Source organism: Notothenia rossii (genome assembly GCF_949606895.1).
Source record: "Notothenia rossii genome assembly, chromosome: 1".
Classification (NCBI taxonomy): domain Eukaryota; kingdom Metazoa; phylum Chordata; class Actinopteri; order Perciformes; family Nototheniidae; genus Notothenia; species Notothenia rossii.
The window spans coordinates 62,652,989-62,671,967 of record NC_136912.1 but is presented as its reverse complement, the minus strand read 5'-3'; the positions used below and the strand labels follow the sequence as shown (position 1 = coordinate 62,671,967).

General features: G+C 36.7%; 2 protein-coding genes across 2 annotated transcripts in view; both read right to left on the bottom strand.

Annotated features, from left to right (window-relative positions):
• The window catches only part of LOC307019312 (uncharacterized protein), a gene marked incomplete at its 3' end in the record, with an annotated part of 98,865 nt that extends 96,540 nt beyond the window's left edge, over window positions 1-2,325 (bottom strand). The window contains exon 1 of the mRNA XM_079650104.1: window positions 2,146-2,325. Within this exon, the coding sequence (XP_079506230.1) occupies window positions 2,146-2,299 (154 nt within the window). The 5' untranslated portion in view covers window positions 2,300-2,325. The remainder of the gene's footprint in view (window positions 1-2,145) is intronic.
• A 6,145-nt stretch (window positions 2,326-8,470) lies between these two features.
• Window positions 8,471-18,979, bottom strand: part of naaladl2 (N-acetylated alpha-linked acidic dipeptidase like 2) — a 1,042,014-nt gene continuing 1,031,505 nt past the window's right edge. Inside the window, exon 18 of the mRNA XM_079650093.1 lies at window positions 8,471-12,898. Within this exon, the coding sequence (XP_079506219.1) occupies window positions 12,652-12,898 (247 nt within the window). The 3' untranslated portion in view covers window positions 8,471-12,651. The remainder of the gene's footprint in view (window positions 12,899-18,979) is intronic.

Sequence of the window (18,979 nt, the reverse complement as noted above, 5' to 3'; positions counted from 1 at the left end):
AAACACAGGACAAAAGCACATTTTGAATATTGCACTTTTGGCCACACCCCAATCAATAATATCTTAGCAACGTTCAGCATGGATAGGTGTTGACAGCAATGGCATGGGAAAAGGATTGTGTAACATTTGAAAAGTGGCCTCTGCTCTTCACTTAACCAGTTCAAATATTGCAAAAAGATGAGAAGGTACACTAACACTTGCACGGTTGTGATTGACAAAATCTGTCCACATGCATTTAAAGTACTCAAAACCACCTCTGTGTGTCTTCAGGACCACATTGCCATGATGACACACACATGCAGACTCAATAGGCGAAAACAATACCAGCGCTGCTTTAGCAGCTGGTAATAATGTCTCTGAATTAGCTAGTGTGACAGTTTAAAAAGTATGTTACCTAATTCATTATCTCTTATGCGCTGACCTATTATTTGACGTGCTTCAAAAGGACATGAATATCACCTTCATCAGTGACTGGTCCACCCCAGGATCTGACCATACGATGGCAACCATCGTGGTCGGGGGAAACAAATGAATGAGCAAGCATTCTAAGTTAAATGTGTTCATACTGCTTGAAATAAGGACTGTCGGCAGTGTAAACATCTGTGTTACATCTTTTGTAAAATGTATGTGTGTGATCTGCAGATTGGTGGCCATTGAGAGTTTGTTAATGTAGTTTTAAAAAAACTTTACAGATTTTACATATTTGGCACTGGTTTTAAATATGCAAAGGCCTCTAACTTCGATGTGATGGCAGCATGTATTTGCTGTGTGCCCATTTCCCATGGTAATATGGCTAATGTGTTTATTTATTATTTGTGGGGCAATTTAAATTTGTGTTATTTATCTTTTTTTTCAAGATTTAAATGAAGCTCAGCGCAAGTTCTTTCCGGAAGACTGGGTGTATATACATTCACTCCGCAGCTGCATATAATCAGCTCATCACAGGCGTTCTCTTTAACCTATTACATTTCTCCTCTTTCTCCAACAGCCAATCAACGTGCTGCAGCCAAACTATAAAATGGTTCTCCTCTCTCCTGCAGTCAGCTGTGATTTCAGGTGTTCATGCACCTTATCATATGGCATGTGTCAATAAATGTTCAAACTAAATGAATTCTCTCCCGATTGAAACATCATGTGTTGAAATAAACAACTGCAGTTCAAAATAAAAAGTGAATTGCCTAATATTTTTGTTGTGGAATCAATTAATTTCTTTAATGTAATTTTGCAACGTCTGTTTTCTCATAATCTCTACATTAGCAGAGTGGAAATAAATGCTGTGCGGTTTATTCCATTTCGAAAGCATATTTATAAATACTTTTATAAACACCAATTCACACCAATGAATAATCGTGATAAATAACCTCAATATTGATCAACATAATTGTGGTATTCATTTTTGCCATAATCGTGAAGGATAAAGACAAATTTTGTTAAAACAGTTATAGAATAACAAGTCAGAAAAAAACAAAATATTTAATAGTATTTTATGACAAAAAAAGTCGAAGTAAAGTATGTTAAAAATATAATTTAAAGTCTTATTATAGTAAGTTGAAATATGAAAATAATTCATAGTATGTCGGAAATATCATGAAAAAAGTGATAGTATAGTATGACCAAACATATATTAAAAAAAACCTTGGAATGCAAGTCAACAAATATGAAAAAAGTCTGTAGAGTATTGTGTGTTGGAAAAAGATGTGAATTGAAATCATAATGATGCAAGTCATAAATAACATGACAAAAGTCATAATATAGTAAGTTAAAACAATTTGAAGTAAAGAAGTAAATGAATTCATGATGAATGTAACTAATAAAAACGATTAAAAAAAAACCTGTTATTTTTATAGTTGAAGAAACCTATGAGTGGGTGGCAGTTGGCCTGGGCATCCATCATAGCCCTGGCTGGATACCTTACATCCAAAGGAATGTGTGGTATCCCCCCCCCCCCCCCCCCCCCCCCCTTCTCCCAACACTTCCACCAACACCCCCTGTCGAGAGAGCCTCCCCCCCTATTACGAATCCTAAATATGATAAGTGTGCATGTACTCTGCTGTGACAAAACAGATGTGGGTCCTAGCTTGTATTGTGGCGGTCCATCAGTGTGTTGTGCTCGGGTCTGTAACGTCGTGTTGTGTCGGTACTCACAGCACTGCAGGTAAACGAAGCGTAAGCTCCACTGTCTGTCCTGCTGGTGCTTCCGCGTGAGTTTGATGGACAGAGGGCTGAGGCTGGTGTCGGGGACAGGACAGGGGCTTGTTTGGATTCTTATCTCCTCTGCAACGGTCGCCATCATTTTCATTACCCTATCTCTCCCCCCACCCCCCTTCACCTCCTCTCTTCTGTATCGCTCTCTCTTCTTCATCCCGCCCCTTTCGCGACGCGTGAACGCGCACGGTCCTCCGGATGCTGCACGTCCCCGATGTTGCTTTCTGTGTGAGCAGCATACTCTGGAACTGTGCGGAATGTGCCAGCAGTAGACAGTATAATAAAGGCATGGTCCATGAGTTTATGTTTTCATGATTATCATTTTTCATCTATTTATTATTTGTATTTCATTTTGTATTTATATTCCCTTATTTATTTATCTTTACACTATTTTTTAAAACTGTTGTAATTGTTTATTTATTTATTTTTATAATTTATGTATTAATATATTATTTCATTTATTAATTCCTGTATTTATTTATTTATTTATATATATATTACTATGTAATTTGCACAGACAGAAGTCATTCAGCCATGTTTACTTAAAACTTTGAAGCCTTGTTATAAATAAATATTAAGTGTGATGGTGATACAATGCTCCATACAAAACATAGCATTGACAGAGAAGTGTAGTATGGGGGCTCATAACAGACACTGGAAATACATCTGTTTTATTATTTGCAAATAAAATAATTCCTCCTCTCATCTGACTGGCTGTTATGCTCAACTCAGGAACCTAAGTACATTTCACTAGTAAAGGGCTGGACCAGAGTATCATATTATTTGTTGTTATTTGTTTTCAATTTTGGGATTTTCATTTGATAAAACATGAAAACTGAACTTAAGTACAATTAGTTTGAAATATTTTTACTTAAGTCTTTTTCATGCTTGGTTAACCACTTAGAGATGTCCGGAACCAAATAGGTGCCGTTCAAGACTTGATCAGAACACAAATACAGAGTGATCCAGACTTAATGAAAAATAATGGAAAAACTGATGGAAAAAAACACAAAAAAAACAAACATTTAGGACAAATGTGTTTAGGTCATTTGCATGTGTATATTATTTTTACCGTGTATATATATTAGTTAAGAGCATGAAAAACGGAATTCCCTCTTTGGGATTAATGGAGCTGCTTATTCTTCTTTAATAAAAAACAATTTATTCAATACCAAAACTTAATCGGGCTCCGACTCGCCGGCATCCATGTGTTAGCAGGGACAGAAGTTAGGCCACATGCATAAACAACCATTTTGTTGCAGAAATGCTTAGTTTTAAATATGTGAAAGACGAGTGTCCTGTTGTGTTGTCTTAATAGTTTTCTGTGACACAAGCAATAACATACAAACTTTTTGAAAATGGTCTTTATTGCATTACAAATTCAAGACTTGAACGCTCAAAAGGGACATAAAACATGCTAGAAAAATCCCTGCTTATGCTACTGAAGAAAATATGTCATGCATACAGAAATGAGGCCATACTGAATCATCTAATAACTTAACTCATGATAACAGTGTTACATTTGAGAGTCAAAGTCAGCTTATTTAAAAGTTACATTTGAAAGTGTTTGGTAGGTTTTCAAAGAAGACATTTTTTATTGTTAAGTTTGATTAAATGTACAACTCTGCAAACTCATAATAGAATACAGATTGAGTATGTGTTCAGGTTAAATTCAAAGATGTGGAGAATCTATTTAAACAGAAACATCACAAAGAACATTTCCAATTTTGCGCAAATTCCACAATAAAGCAGCTATTGATTATTTCAATTAAAATGACATAACATTGCCTAATAGTTCAACTTAAGCCTCTTAATGTTTGAATAAATACTGTACACAATAAAAACCTCATTGTACAAACAAGTTAAGGTGTTTCCCTCCTACTGTATGAGTTGAGACCTCTTAAGAGGTAGGATGGAGGCCCTGGTTGTTTCTACATTACTACTAGTTATATAAAATACATGACAACCTATTTTTGAGCAAACAAGGTCAAGAACCTTTTTTATGCTTAATAGCACAAACAAGCATAAACTCATTGCACAATAATGAGTAAGTAATGATAACGTTTTATCATGCAAGTATAAAACAGAACAAACGTAGAAGATTCATGCAGCGATGCAAGTGTGTTATTATAGCAGATAATGTGCCACATATTTAGAAGCCACTGCGAGGGAGCCTTTGTGATGCTAACTTCCGGGTCGGCCGAGAAAAAGATGTCATCACTGCACCACTCTATATGCCGTTGCAGCTGGTGTGATCCTATTGCATGATGTCTAGTTATCTGGGCTACATATACAATTTGCAGACATGATATAATGTTGTCTGATGCTGCTTACAGTACGCTAACTTTTTGCCCCAGAAAGTGTCAATAAAAAGTATCCCTTAACTTTAAACAATACATTGATTACAAAAAACATTCAACAATGCAACTTTTCTCTTGATACGGGAATGTACCATGCAGATTTTAAATGTTCACCTTGCATAATTCATCCATTTTCAAAAGTGTGAGGGTTTTAGCAGTCTGTATTTACCACAAGTAGCAAATGTGCAAATTTTTACTATTTTAGCTGTAGCTACACACATGGAGTGTTTTCTGTTGATTTTGTATGCAATTGCGCTGCAACAAAAATGAACCTTATGTTCTAACAATACAACTCTTGATTTTAATCAATGTTTTGGGTCACCATGCTTATGAATTAAAGTATTTTTTTATCATAAAAGGCACATTATTTAAAGCAATGCACATTTATTTTTTGGATCCCTGAAAAGCTTTCATTTTCATAAATCAGTATTGCAAATCTATTTATTTACAAATTTGACAATCAAATATTAAATAGGAAATTTTCCTTACAAAATGTTGTGTATCAAATGTGTTGCACATTAAATGTAATTATTAAAAAACACGTTTTCGAGACTAAAAATAACCAGTTTCATCATTATGACTGTGGACGCACTAAATGCTAGAGGTTAAACTCCCAAAAATTAAGTTTCCATCCAAAACATTAGCTTTTCATTAACTTGAGAAAGATATTTTCTCTTGGATTAGAATTTTTTTTGTTTATTACAAATGCAAAACTATTTTGTTGCAGAAATGTTTTTCAGGAAGAAATACTTTCCCATGAAATGTAATTGAAAATGCAGTTTAGTTGTATTGGAACATTCATTTTAGGACACACGGTTTTAGGAATAAACTGATTAACTGGGAATATAAAGAATCAATTGTAGTAATGGCTGTGTAAGAAATCACATACTAAGGTACTACATACCTCATACAAAATGTGCACATACTGCATATTACATACTACCTAGTAGATTAACAATTACTGTAAGTATAATTTTACTAGCATAGGTAAAAGATGTATCCAGCACACTCTCACTCCATAATAGTCCAGGAGCGACGTTTGGTCAGGGTCCCGTGGCGTGCAGTTGTAACGCTCCTAGGCTCCATCAGCTTCATAAAGGGACGCAAATAGCTTTCAACTGATTGCAATGTATTTCCATCTGCGGCGGGATTTGACGCTCATGGAAGCACGGCATTCGTTTGTGTTGGCTGCCTTTAAAGGCAATGTGAGTGTCCATTCCCATTGGATAACGGAGAATTTTACACCCGAAACTAAGTATTCCCCTTACTGTCGATTGATTTTACAGTGATATCTGCACTACCCATCGACTAAAAAACACCAGATTATCCTTGTTAATTACACAACATTGATTGGTTTAAATTGTGTGCAATGCTTTTGTATTTTTCCCCTTCGATTCGGAGAAACAAATATTTTTTCGGAGTAAAGGATGGCACACTACCCAGAATCCCCAGCTATCGTTTAGGACTACACCTTGTGCTCTGTTTGAAAAACCCCGTTTTTTTTCACCATTTTTTATGTCAATTTCTCCCTGCAGAAAAAAAAAACATGGCCGAACTTCGTTTTATTCTCGGTGGAAAATGTCTATTTTAAAGTTAGTTTGGCCATTAAAATGCGTTTTGATGTCATTTGATGCGAGAAATATGAGTTGTTATTTCAGATTATGTGTGCAGTGGATGTACATGATCTTCAGTTTGCTAGTTATTACGAAGATTACTTCAGGAAATTGCGTCCATAGAACGTTTTCATTGTTACCAAGGTGGTTGCTAGGGACGCTGCTATCGATATTATTTCTGTTATGTTTTGTAACTGTTTAATGGTGTTATCTTTATTGCTACCCCCTTCCCCGTCAATAGTGTTGGTCCACAGCGCAAACGTATTAGTTTAACAAAATCCGCATCTAAAGATACGTTATTTTCCCCTGTGCAATTCCAGTCTCACATCTCACATCACATCGTCATTAACAAATAGACCAAAAACATTTAAAAAAAAAATAATAATACTTTATTCCGAGTGTGCTTGCTTTTCTCTTTGAAAGTCATCACATAACGGCATTGTAATACACGGTTCGGCTGCATTAAATATTACATATCTGCCCTAGTTCTCTATTTATAGAGCCCTGATGAGAAGACTTCTAGACAACCATGAGGAACTGCCGCCAACACTGAAAACGTGACGTGGATCATACATATATCAGCAATTAAACAACATCTTACATTTCTTTTCACACAATACGTCTCTTTGCAGTATCAACACTAATTCGGCTGACTTTTATATTTGATCCAATTGGTAGATAGGCTGAATTTACACCATAAAGGTGCACAGCTGATATAAAGGGACACCTAGTCGTTAAAGCATGTTATTGAATTTCATTATTTTTATTATTAGATATGAATAGGATCCCTATAAAGTATATCCATTACTCGTTATTCTCTACTAATCGTTTATTAAAGACTGTATATAATGACTATTTTGCACATCCCTTTCAAGATTTCAAGATTTTCGAAGGTTTATTGACATATCATATTCACAAACGGTGTAGTCAGGTCGCAGGTTCCTCAATAGTGCATTACAAGACATCTATCAATATTTGTGCATACCTCCAGCAATGTTAACTATGTTGAAGCACTTATTTTAACTGATATTATACATATGTATTATACTCTTATAGGATGTATAGATGTTTCATCTCCGGCCTTGTCAGGTATTGAACAATTAATAAATAAAGAACACAGAATTATTAAATATAAAACACAGAATTTGTGTGATTATACTAAATGATTTACAAATAAACACCACTGCATATGTACAACTGTTACACATGCTGATGTAACGCAAATGTTTCCAACTTGGGATCAATAAAGTATATCTTATTTTAAGATGATCGATGGCTACTGCCATATTTGCAAAATTTGCCTCTGAACCTTGACAAGTGCATGTTTTAGGCTTATCAACTAATGTAATGTAATGTAATGTTATCAATTAACGACAGGAGGGGTCACAAACATAAGACCAGCTGTTAAATAAAGCTCTTCTGACCTTAGCTGGCATGTGGGTATATATATTAATGCTGCCCATTATAGGCACAAGCAATTTTCACCCATTTATTAATTATATGTTTTACATTTGAGTGTTTCCCATCCCCTAAACCTCCAGGGATGTACACAGTATACTAGCAACTTCTTATAATGGGAAATACGAAAACGTCTTTTAAAACTACAACTCCCAGTAGAGACGTGCTATAGATAGAGAACATGTTGCGAAACACAATATCGATAGCAGCGTCCCTAGCAACAAGTAACAAGTAGTTAATAATAATAAAAAACATTAAGAAAAAGGCATTTTAAACAGTCATTAAAAAGCAACACAATCTACATGCATTGCATTACTCTAAACGTGTAATAACGTGCTTTAACCAGTAGGTGGTTTGGGTTAAATAGCTGTCAAGTTTACAGTGTTAACAAAATAAAATATACTGCTGCTTCTGGTTTAGTTTATGACGGATATATTTTGTTACTGTTTTGATATTTGTAACACAAAAGCGATGGAAAAAACCCACAGCAACACAGAAAAGATGGTCTTAACATGACCCAGCGGTCTAGTAGTTAATAAAAAACAATCATATCAAAACAAAATATTATTACTAACTTTATTGTGAAATTCAAACTGAACGGTAAAAGAATAGTTTCCGGTCTATTCTGAGCCCGATCTCTGTAGATAAATAAAAATAAAGAACTAAGACAGATGTGTAATATATTTAATGCAGCCGAACCATTTATTACAATGCATTCATGTGATGAATTTCAAAGAGTAAAGCAAGCACTGCTGAATAAAGTATGATTTTATCTTTTACGAAACGTTTTTTATCATATGGAATGCAGTTGGAGGTCAACCAATCGCATGAGAACTAATCACGGGGTTTGTCAAACAGAGCACATGGTGTAGTCCTAAACGATAGCTGGTGATTCTGGGTAGTGTAGTGTCTTATGCCATCCTTTACTCCGAAAAAATATTTGTTTCTCCGAATCGAAGGGGAAAAATACAAAAGCATTGCACACAATTTAAACCAATCAATGTTGTGTAATTAACAAGGATAATCTGGTGTTTTTTAGTCGATGAGTAGGCCTAGTGCAGATATCACTGTAAAATCAATCGACAGTAAGGGGAATACGTAGTTCCGGGTGTACAATTCTCCGTTATCCAATGGGAATGGACGCTCACACTGCCTTTAAGGGCAGCCGACACAAACGAATGCCGTGCTTCCATGAGCGTCAAATCCCACCGCAGATGGGAATACATTGCAATCAGTTGAAAGCTATTTGCGTCCCTTTATGAAGCTGAAGGAGCCTAGGAGCGTCACAACTGCACGCCACGGGACCCTGACCAAACGTCGCTCCTGGACGATTATGGAGTGAGAGTGTGTTGATGTATCAGATGACCGCCAGCGGCTCTCACATCCCTGAAAAACTTGCTGCTCATTTCCAAACAGGCCTTACTTTGATAAACTGATCACATATTGGGAGTCTAAATATTTACTTTTTTGCATTTAAAATCATGTATACCCATTAATTAAGTGACAAATTAACAGTGTTTAGCTTAGCTTTAAATCTTATAAAACCGTCACATAGCACCCAGATGCAATGCATTGTGGGGCAGTTGACTGGGTCGAGCACTGTAAGATCATGCTGCATACTCAGATATTCTTTCTCACGTGGCATTCGTCCTGCATTTCTTGCATACAAACAATTCACATACTGCTGTGCGAATGTCATACTTAAAAAGGCTAGTGCGTATGAGGTTTCAAACACGGCCAATAATGTTGGTATCCTTCTATCCAAAAGTATTTCTCGGTTTTTCTCATTTCAAAGTGTACAAAATTCTGATTTCATTCAGCAGGTCTCGCTTGAAAAAGAGATCAATGATCTCAAGGGATACACCTGGATAAATAAAGGTTTGAAATGAAATGAAAACGATCCTTCTATCCAAAAGTATTTCTCGGTTTTTCTCATTTCAAAGTGTACAAAATTTAGATTTCATAGGAATTTACAAGCTACAGCTCTCTCTTTCCATCATGCTAAAAAACATTCAAACTATAACAAATAACTTTATGTACGAAACTGTTTTTTTGGTATAAAATAGTGCTTTACTCACTTTTTTTCACACAAAGACTATTCTAGCAAACATCATGCCTAACTACAAAAAACCCAGAAATCCCATTAACGCATATTTTTTACATAACTGTGAATCACATGACTCAGTGGAATTTGAAAGGACTAGACCTGCTGATCTGGTTTTTGATTGGCTAGATTGAGATTTGATTACAGTTTAAGAACCATTGCCCTTCCTCACAAAAATTATGTTTTTGGAATAGCATTATGAGATATTAATATCAAACAGTAACAAAAACTGCATTTCTCAGGAATCTGTGCAGACTATTAGAAGCCAATACGTCAGCTTTAAAGTCCTCAATCTCTGCTCCTGAGCAAAGTGCTGCACAATGAGAGAGATGACTGGATGGTGGCATTAATTAGGGAGAGAATGTGAGGAGAATAAAGAGACAGAGGAGGCAGATGGATATCGCTGACTGATGCTACGTAAAACATTAGGAGTTTGCAGACATTAGGAAAATGGCAGAGAATGACAAGTGGCGATAGAGAACAATTGTCAAACAGTGCATAATGGTTGTAAATGCATCCATCTGGAATTACTGGGCCTTGTGATTCCCATTCTGCTGTTTATCTTCACTTATGAGCGCCAAAGCATTGGAGTGTTTCAACTAATTTACTCTGGGAGATTGTTATGAATGCTGCTTAGGACTGAGAAGCCAAGTGTGGCAGAATGTAGCTGTTTTCAAGTACTGGCTGATTCAAATTAAGGAAGCTTATTAAAAAGCGTTTGGTTTTCGTCTCGTGTCAGGACTCATTTTGCTCCTGGTTCGATTGTTATTAGCATATTAAGTAGACGTGACTATCAGCCATTTGGATGCTTTTCATAAGGTCCATGCTACACAAACTAAAACTTTTTATCATCTACTCACAGGGTAAAACACAAAAATACCTATTAAGTGAAGGTGTGCCATGCCATTGTTCAACACTACGAAGTTGGACTGTTCGGGGACTTGAACAGGCGAACGTCTATACACCAAGCCAACTCGCAACAACCGAGCTCCTGCCGTCCAACTTTTCTAACAAAGCAGGCACAAAACACAGGACTTCCACACATAGACGGTATAGTAATTGTGACATCGCCCGTTGGTTTGTGTCAATCCCAAGGTAGCCATGTCCAAAAGAATAACCTGCTTTTGTGTCTATTTTACTGTCAATGGGACCACACTTACAAGTAAACATTGTGCTTTATTAAAACAAAATTGAGATTTTAAATGAGACGATAAACCCATCAGGTAAATGTTTACCAAGGTAATAATCAATTGTCATGGTTTTTTTTCCTTTTAATTCTTTGCAATCTGACTTGGAGGAGGAGTTGTGTCCACAATGTTACGTTTCACTTTTACTTTATAAATAACGTAGTTATTTCAATCCAACACCTTATCAAGTAATTTTGTTGTATTTGCCAATAACGGTATTTAATATGCTGATAAAATTTGAAAGGAGTGCCATATTACAGACAATATTTTCAATATCAGTCCCTTATTTATTTTTGAATTCTTCCTTCCTTGTCTCTCTCCGGTTGCTCTGTTGGCTTGCACAGGGATAGACTACCACAATGTGCCTCCTACAATGAAGCCAACTGCTTCTTTTAATCTGACAGCAAGGATTTAACCAGCTTTACCAGCAGGAGAAGCTAGCGTGAGCAACAAGGACATGCTCCCCCACCAGCCACCCACCTGTTTGTGTTGTTTGGGGATCCAGCCTAAAGCCAGAGGCATCCGTAAGCAGATACTGACCCCAAGTCTCTGCAGCGATGAGTGGGTGTTTAATGTCTAGGCTCACTAAAGTCATCTACAAACACACACAACTGAAACAGTCATTTGAACTGTTTTACTCTAAGGGTGCTGCCCAATGACTACACTGCAGGATATAAAATAGGGTATAATTAGAATTGCTTAAAGCATTAACTCCATTAAATGTCTGTTCTTTGAAATCAGTTATTGCTCTTCAATAACAGTAAAAGGTTTTAAGATGCCATGGCTCGCAGTGATTTTGGAGCGGCTAAAGGTTCTGACAGTAGAATGGCTTATTTCTTAACAAGGCATTTTTAGATTACTGCTAATTGCCGTTTTAAAATTCTTAGGTGACACAATTTTAAAATGTATTCATTGCGGAGATTCAGCAAACACAAATCTGGCAAAATCTGGTAAATTGTCCAATGTGATTCTCCTAAAGCTTTTAGAATAAAAAACATGTGACATTAATCATTTAAAAAAAACTGTCTCTTAAAACAGATGTCGTCACAAAACTATATAGACCATATCAGGACATTTTCAAGTGAATGTATTTTATCTTACCCTTGTGTCACGGTGGCTGCATCTAAAGTGTTAACAGATGTAAATATGTTCTCTTTCTGCACCTGAAGAGACATAATTCAGATTTTTCTAACCTTTTTTTGTATCAGGTAATATTAATGCTTTAGTTTTCTTTAAAAAATGGGATTTGTTTGGATAAAATGTATCTAAAAAAGAGCAAATGTCAGATGAAGGACATGTTATATTTAAAAAAATATCCTATGCCTTTTATTGCTGGTCTGCTATCATTGGGAGAGGGTATAGTGCAATTTAAATGACCCAATATGTGTCAAAAGTCCACATTATTTGCATATCAAAGAGCTAGTGTGCAACAAGATAATTTCAATACATTCATTATTCACGACCCTTTAAATGAAAATCGTTAAAAAAACATTTCTTACTTGATTCGGGATTGGATATTGTTGTGTTCAATATTGGTTATTAAGGACTTTATGATGGGTACAAATACCACAATGGGATTTTTGTATGTATTTTATGTTCCCTCTCAATGAGTGTGTGGATCCTTAACTTAAGATAAAGTTGTGGATTTTGAACTTTATTGACTGGAAAAGTGGCAATTTTTCCTCAAGTGCATTATGTTCACTTGTGGGTCTTTGTCAGCTTAATCATTTTTTATTATTTGGGTAGTTTTCAAACAAGCCCATGCCAAAACACACCAGCCTCTCTGCGGAGCGGATGGCCCGGAGAATGAGGGGCTGAGACTGGTTCATGGTGCTGTGGCAGAGCACTTCCTTGGCTGCCGAGTTGTGTTTGAGAGCTCTGCTGGTGACGTTGCAATGCAGGACGGCTTCCTGTGAGAACCTGAGGACGGAGAACTGAGGGGTCCTCCCTGGGAGGCTGTACAGCAGGTTCCTATAGGGAGAAGGGGAGAAAGAAGGAGGACAATGTGTGTGAATAACGTTTTAGTGTAAAATTGCCTTGTTCCAACTGGACAAATAACCCACTAGTACTGACAGCAAACCATCCGCTCCTGCTTCAACACACACAAAGTGTTGCTTCTTTCTGTTGCTATGTGACCAGCGTTAAATTGGATAAGTAGTCAAAACAATAATAATAATATAGATAATATTAGATATGAGGCAGCAGTAGCTCAGTCTCTAGGGACTTGGCTTGGGAACCGAAGGGTCGCTGGTTCAATTCCCGATCGTACCACACATATTGAATGTGAACTAATAACTAGAGAGGTGCCAAGGGGTCCTCGAGCAAGATGTTATTGAACAAGGCACCCACAACTGCACCTTAATATACTTAATCGAAATTTGGGAAACATTATTCTCACAGTAGCTGCCTGTCAACAGGCTTTACAGGTCAGCTGAAAATATAATGAAATACAATAATTGATTAACATAAACAGTAAATGAAATGCATATCTACAGTGGAAAATACATATATCTATTGAGTATCTAAAGAATATGCAATATAAAATGTATAGAATAAATGTGAATACTCTATAATAGATACATCTACAATAAATTCAATTAATTATTACAGCTTATTAACTAAAAAAACATACATTTCATTTCATTTTCATCTTTATTTCAAAAAGATTAAAAAAAAACAAAAAACAAATACAAAATAATAAATGTGAAAAACAGAATACCGTATTGTTAGAATACAGTATTTATCAATATTCATAATAATATTTATATATTCAACAAAAAATATTCATAATAATAATAATAATAAGTGTCCGAAAGGGAGCAGGAGGAAGCAAATGCTTATTAATTCCGACCCCTTACTTACTGCTAATCAATGATTATCCTTTAAATCATTTCTGCAATTTATTCCTACTCACATCTTTACATTTATACATACATTTACAATAATTTCTTATCTTCAATCACCTCTCTTCATTCTCATAGTTTTTCAAAAAAGTGTTTCTGTACATCCTTTTAAACTGAATTATGCTTGTGCTTTGTTTTAACTCCTGCTCCAAACCATTCCATAAAATGACCCCAAAGATTGTTATACTCATACTTCTCAGAGTTGTTCTGACCTTGAGTTGTTTATAATGTAGATTTCCTCTCAAATTATACCCACCCTCTCTGTCTACGAACAATGTTTTTAATTTCCTGGGTAGTAGATTATGTCTTGCTCTGTACATGATTTGTGCCGTTTTAAATGTAACCAGATCAGTAAACTTCAATATGTGTGACTTCAAAAATAATACATTAGTGTGTTCAAGATATCCAACATTATTGATAACTCTTATAGCCCTTTTTTGTAATATGCATAACGGCTGTAGGTTGGTTTTGTACGTGTTTCCCCAAATCTCCACACAGTAAATCAGATATGGCAATATCAATCTGTTATATAGAGTATACAATGAGTTGTAGTCCAGAATGTATCTGGCTTTTCCCAATATTGCGATAGTTTTAGCCAGTTTTGCTTTTACATGAGTGATATGAAGTTTCCAGCTGATGTTGTGGTCTAAAACCACACCAAGGAACTTCATTTCATATACTCTTTCTATGTTTATGTTATCTAGTATTAATTGCACCTGTGGATTTGTTTTATGATTTCCAAATAACATAATCTTTGTTTTGCTTATATTTAATGATAATTTGTTTGTGTCAAACCAATGTATTACTTTAATCATTTCTGCTGTTATCACTTCCATTAGCTCTTTCAAATTGTCACCGGAACAAAAAATATTAGTGTCATCTGCAAATAAAATAAATTTCAATATATTTGATACTCTGCAAATGTCGTTGATGTATATTATGAACAGCTTTGTACCCAACACGGACCCCTGAGGTACCCCACAAGTTATGTTCATATATTCTGATTTCGGTTCACCAATTTAAACAAATTGTTGTCTGTTGCTTAAATAATCTCTCACCCAGTCTAATCCCACCCCTCTGATGCCATACCGTTCCAGTTTTATCAGTAAAATATTGTGATCTTTGGTGTCAAATGCTTTTTGTAAGTCTATAAATATTCCCACTGCTTGTTTTTATTGTCCATGCAGTTTGCTATTTCCTCACTTAATTCCATTAGTGCCATAGGTGTTGATCTATCTTTCCTGAATCCATATTGACTGTCGTCCAAAAGATGATGTGTTTCCATGAAACTGTCAAGTCTTTTGTAAAAAGCTTTTCAAGGATCTTGGAAAACTGAGAGAGCAATGAAACAGGTCTGTAATTTGTGTAATGATGTTTATCCCCAGTTTTATATAAATGATATAACTTTTGCTATTTTCATTTTATTTGGGAATTTACCAGATTGAAAACACAAGTTAAAGAGATGAGTCAATGGTTCTGCAATTTCTTCAATAATGTTTTTTACTATAATCATATCAATATTATTCCAATCGGTCGAAGATTTGCTTTTACATTTTCGCACAGTATCTATGATTTATTTTTCTTCAACTGGTGTGAGGACGAAAGAGCTATTGTTTTCATTTCAGAGGTCCGTATCTTCCCCTTTAGTTGTTTCTACGGTTTTATTTTTTTTTGCCACATCTGGCCCCACATTTACAAAGAATTCATTAAAACCATTAACCACATCTTCTGTATTATTAATAATATTATTTTTGTCCACAAAAAACTCAGGGTAACCAGAGCTTTTTGCTCCATTTCTAATGACACTATTTAATACTTTCCATAAACCTTTCATATTATTCTCATTATTCTCTAATATTTTATTATAGTATTCTTTTTTACATATCCTCAGAATATGGGTTAATTTATTCTTATATCTTTTATATTTATTTTCTGCTTCTGAAGTTCTATATTTTATGAATTGTCTATATAGTGTATTTTTCTTTTTGCAGGCATTTTTTAGGCCATTAGTGATCCATGCACTGTGAGTTTGTTTGTGTCTCTCTCTGCATATGTTTCACATCATTTGTTGTAATGATTTAGTAAACATGTTTTCTACACTATCTGTAAATGTGTCAATACAGGTTCCAGGAGCTCTGTATATACAACTCACAATAACATTTTTAGACTTTTCCATACAAATTTCTACTGTAACACATTCAAACAAATCGTCAACAGCTGTTGTCATGCTCTCCACCACCTTATAGTTAATTCCTTTATCCACATAGATTGCCACACCCCCTCCACTCTTATTCCTTCTGTTTGTATAATTCAGTTCGTAGCCATCCATCTCAAAGTCCACACCTTTCTCAGCACTGATCCAGGTCTCTGATATTGCTATGATGTTGAATGGGTACTTAAACTGACTTAGATATTCTTTAATGTTGAAGAAGTTGGCATATAGGCTTCTGCTATTGAAGTGGATAATTGATATGTTCTCTTCTGATTGACACGTTACATTGAATTGCTTTTCTGTGAAATAGTTGCAGCTGTTTTTGATATTGTTCAGTACTAAGTTGTTTACCGGATCAATGTCATTTTCCATGTCCTGTGCTTTATGCTCTGTGTATGCAAAAGTTTCTAGTCTTGATGGAGATATGTGTATATTATCTGGAATTGTCATGGTAGTGTTTTATTTTCGTTACCCTGTCTGATTTGTTTCATTGGTATTTTTCCAGTTCCTCCAGGTCCCTGATGATTAACACTTTGGCTTGTTCTGGTGATCCGTTAAGCTTGATGAAGATTTTGCAGTTATGTTTTCTGTTGGCAAACCTTATTATTATTGCCGGTTTATCAGTTTTATTTCTCCGTGGTAGCGGGTGACAGGCCTCGATGTAGTCGCTGTCAATCTCTATTCCCTTGGTGTTGAAGAAGGTCGTCACCTGTAGCTCCACAGATGTAGCATTCTCCTCGCTTGTGTCCCCTCCGGTCATACTCGTCGCCGCCCGGGCGTATGAGCGGGGTTTCGTCTCCAGTCCAGTGATTATGATGTTGTTAATTCGGGTGTATTGTTCCAGCTCATCCACCCGATTTTCCAGCGAGAATATCCTCTTTTCTTTTTCGGAGTTTTCTAGCCTCAGGGCTTTAAATTCCTCCACCAGGCTCATAATTGCTATCTGTTGCTGTCTTACAACAGATACCTCCTCCGTCAACATGTCTAACGATTGTTTAATGTCGTCAACCTCCTCAGCATGCGGTGGAATCTTTTTTGGTGGCATTGCGTTTGCAATATATGTTATCCTCAAAGAAACCAGTCTCCATTGAAAGAAACAGCAAGTTGACCTTGCTCCTGCTAATAGAAATATACTTCATTCCGACTCAATAGAAACAAAACTCAAAACCACCTTGATCAGTCTTTCCATTGTTCCAACAATCACAATTGGTTGAAATAAACCAAATGCAATTTTGCAAGATTAATGTGAAAGGAATTAAGTAAGTAAGTACAACTTTATTTATATAGCACCCTTCTCAACACAAATGTACAAAGTGCTTTACAGTATTAAGTACATAATACACAATTCATAGTACAAGTATAAAATGTAGAATAAAAGGCATAAAACACAGCAGGTAAAACTCAGAATAAAGCACCAAGGAGAAACAGCTACAAACGCACCTCCTCCGGCGCCCCAAAGGCCTGTCAGAACAGGTGAGTCTTTAGCTGCCCCTTAAAAATCTCTACTGAGGCAGAGGCTCTTAGTGTCTGGGGGAGTTCATTCCAAAGCCTTGGGGCCACCGCCTCAAAGGCACGGTCCCCCTTAGTTTTTAGGCTGGTTCGGGGCACCCTTAGGAGGCCTTGCTCAGAGGACTTCAGGGCCCGGGTTGTGCTGTGAGGGTGGATAAGGTCGTTAATGTAGGCTGGGGCTTGGTCATGGACAGCTCTATATGTGAAAGCCAAGACCTTGAATTGGGTTCTGAGATGGACAGGGAGCCAGTGCAGGGCAGAAAGGATCGGAGTGATGCGGCATGTTTTTTGGGACCGAGTGAGCAATCAGGCTGCAGCATTTTGGACCTGTTGTAGCCGGTTTATTGATGTTTTATTGAGGCAGGGGAAAAGGGCATTGCAATAATCAAGCCAGGATGAAAGGAAGGCATGGATCTCCATTTCTGCATTTGATAGAATCCCCCCCTGAGCCTGGCAATGTTTCTGAGATGGAAAAAACAGGTACGGGTCAGGAGTTTGATGTGTTTGTCTAGTAGCATAGCCTGATCGAAGGTAACACCAAGGTTTTTTATGTTTGCCCTTATGTTACCACTAAATGAACCCAGGTGGCTTGCTACCTTTGAGGCAATGTTATCAGCCGCTAAAACCAATACTTCTGTTGTTGATGCATTGAGCTGTAGGAAGTTGCTTGACACCCACTCCTCGATTGCAGACAGACATGTAACCAGGGTGTTTAAGTTTTCCATTTTGGCGGGTTTGAAGGAGAAGTATAACTGGATATCATCTGCATAAAAATGATACGAGACACCCTTGAATTTGCTAATCAAGCGGCCTAATGGGAGCACATAAAGGGCAAAAAGAAGGGGGGCTAAAACAGAAACCTGTGGCAGGCCGCAGGATAGGGGAGTGCTGTATGATGAGAACGGGCCCACCGCCACGGAGAAACTTCTCCCACTGAGGTACGAGGCAAACCATTGGAGGCCTGACCCTGAGAAGCCTGCCCACTCCCTGAGTCTATCTAGCATGATGGCGTGGTCCACTATGTCTAACGCTGCACTCAGGTCCAACAACACCAGAGCCACGCAGTCACCTGCATCTGATGCCATCATAATGTCACTGGATACCCTGAGGAGAGCTGATTTTGTGGAGTGATGTTTTCTGAAACCTGATTGGAATTTGTCAAGGATGTTATTGTCATTCAGAAATGTATTTAGTTGATTAGCAATGAGTTTTTCTAAAACTTTAGACACAAATGGGAGCTTTGAGATGGGCCTGTAATTATTCGGGAGGGAGGGACCTAGATTGGGTTTTTTGAGGAGGGGCTGAACAACCGCCTGTTTAAAAAATGATGGGACGGAGCCAGAGACAATGGAGATGTGCGACACATGAAAAAACGTCTTTTAGCATGGATGTTGGTAAAGCATCCAGAGGGCTTGAAGAAGATTTCAT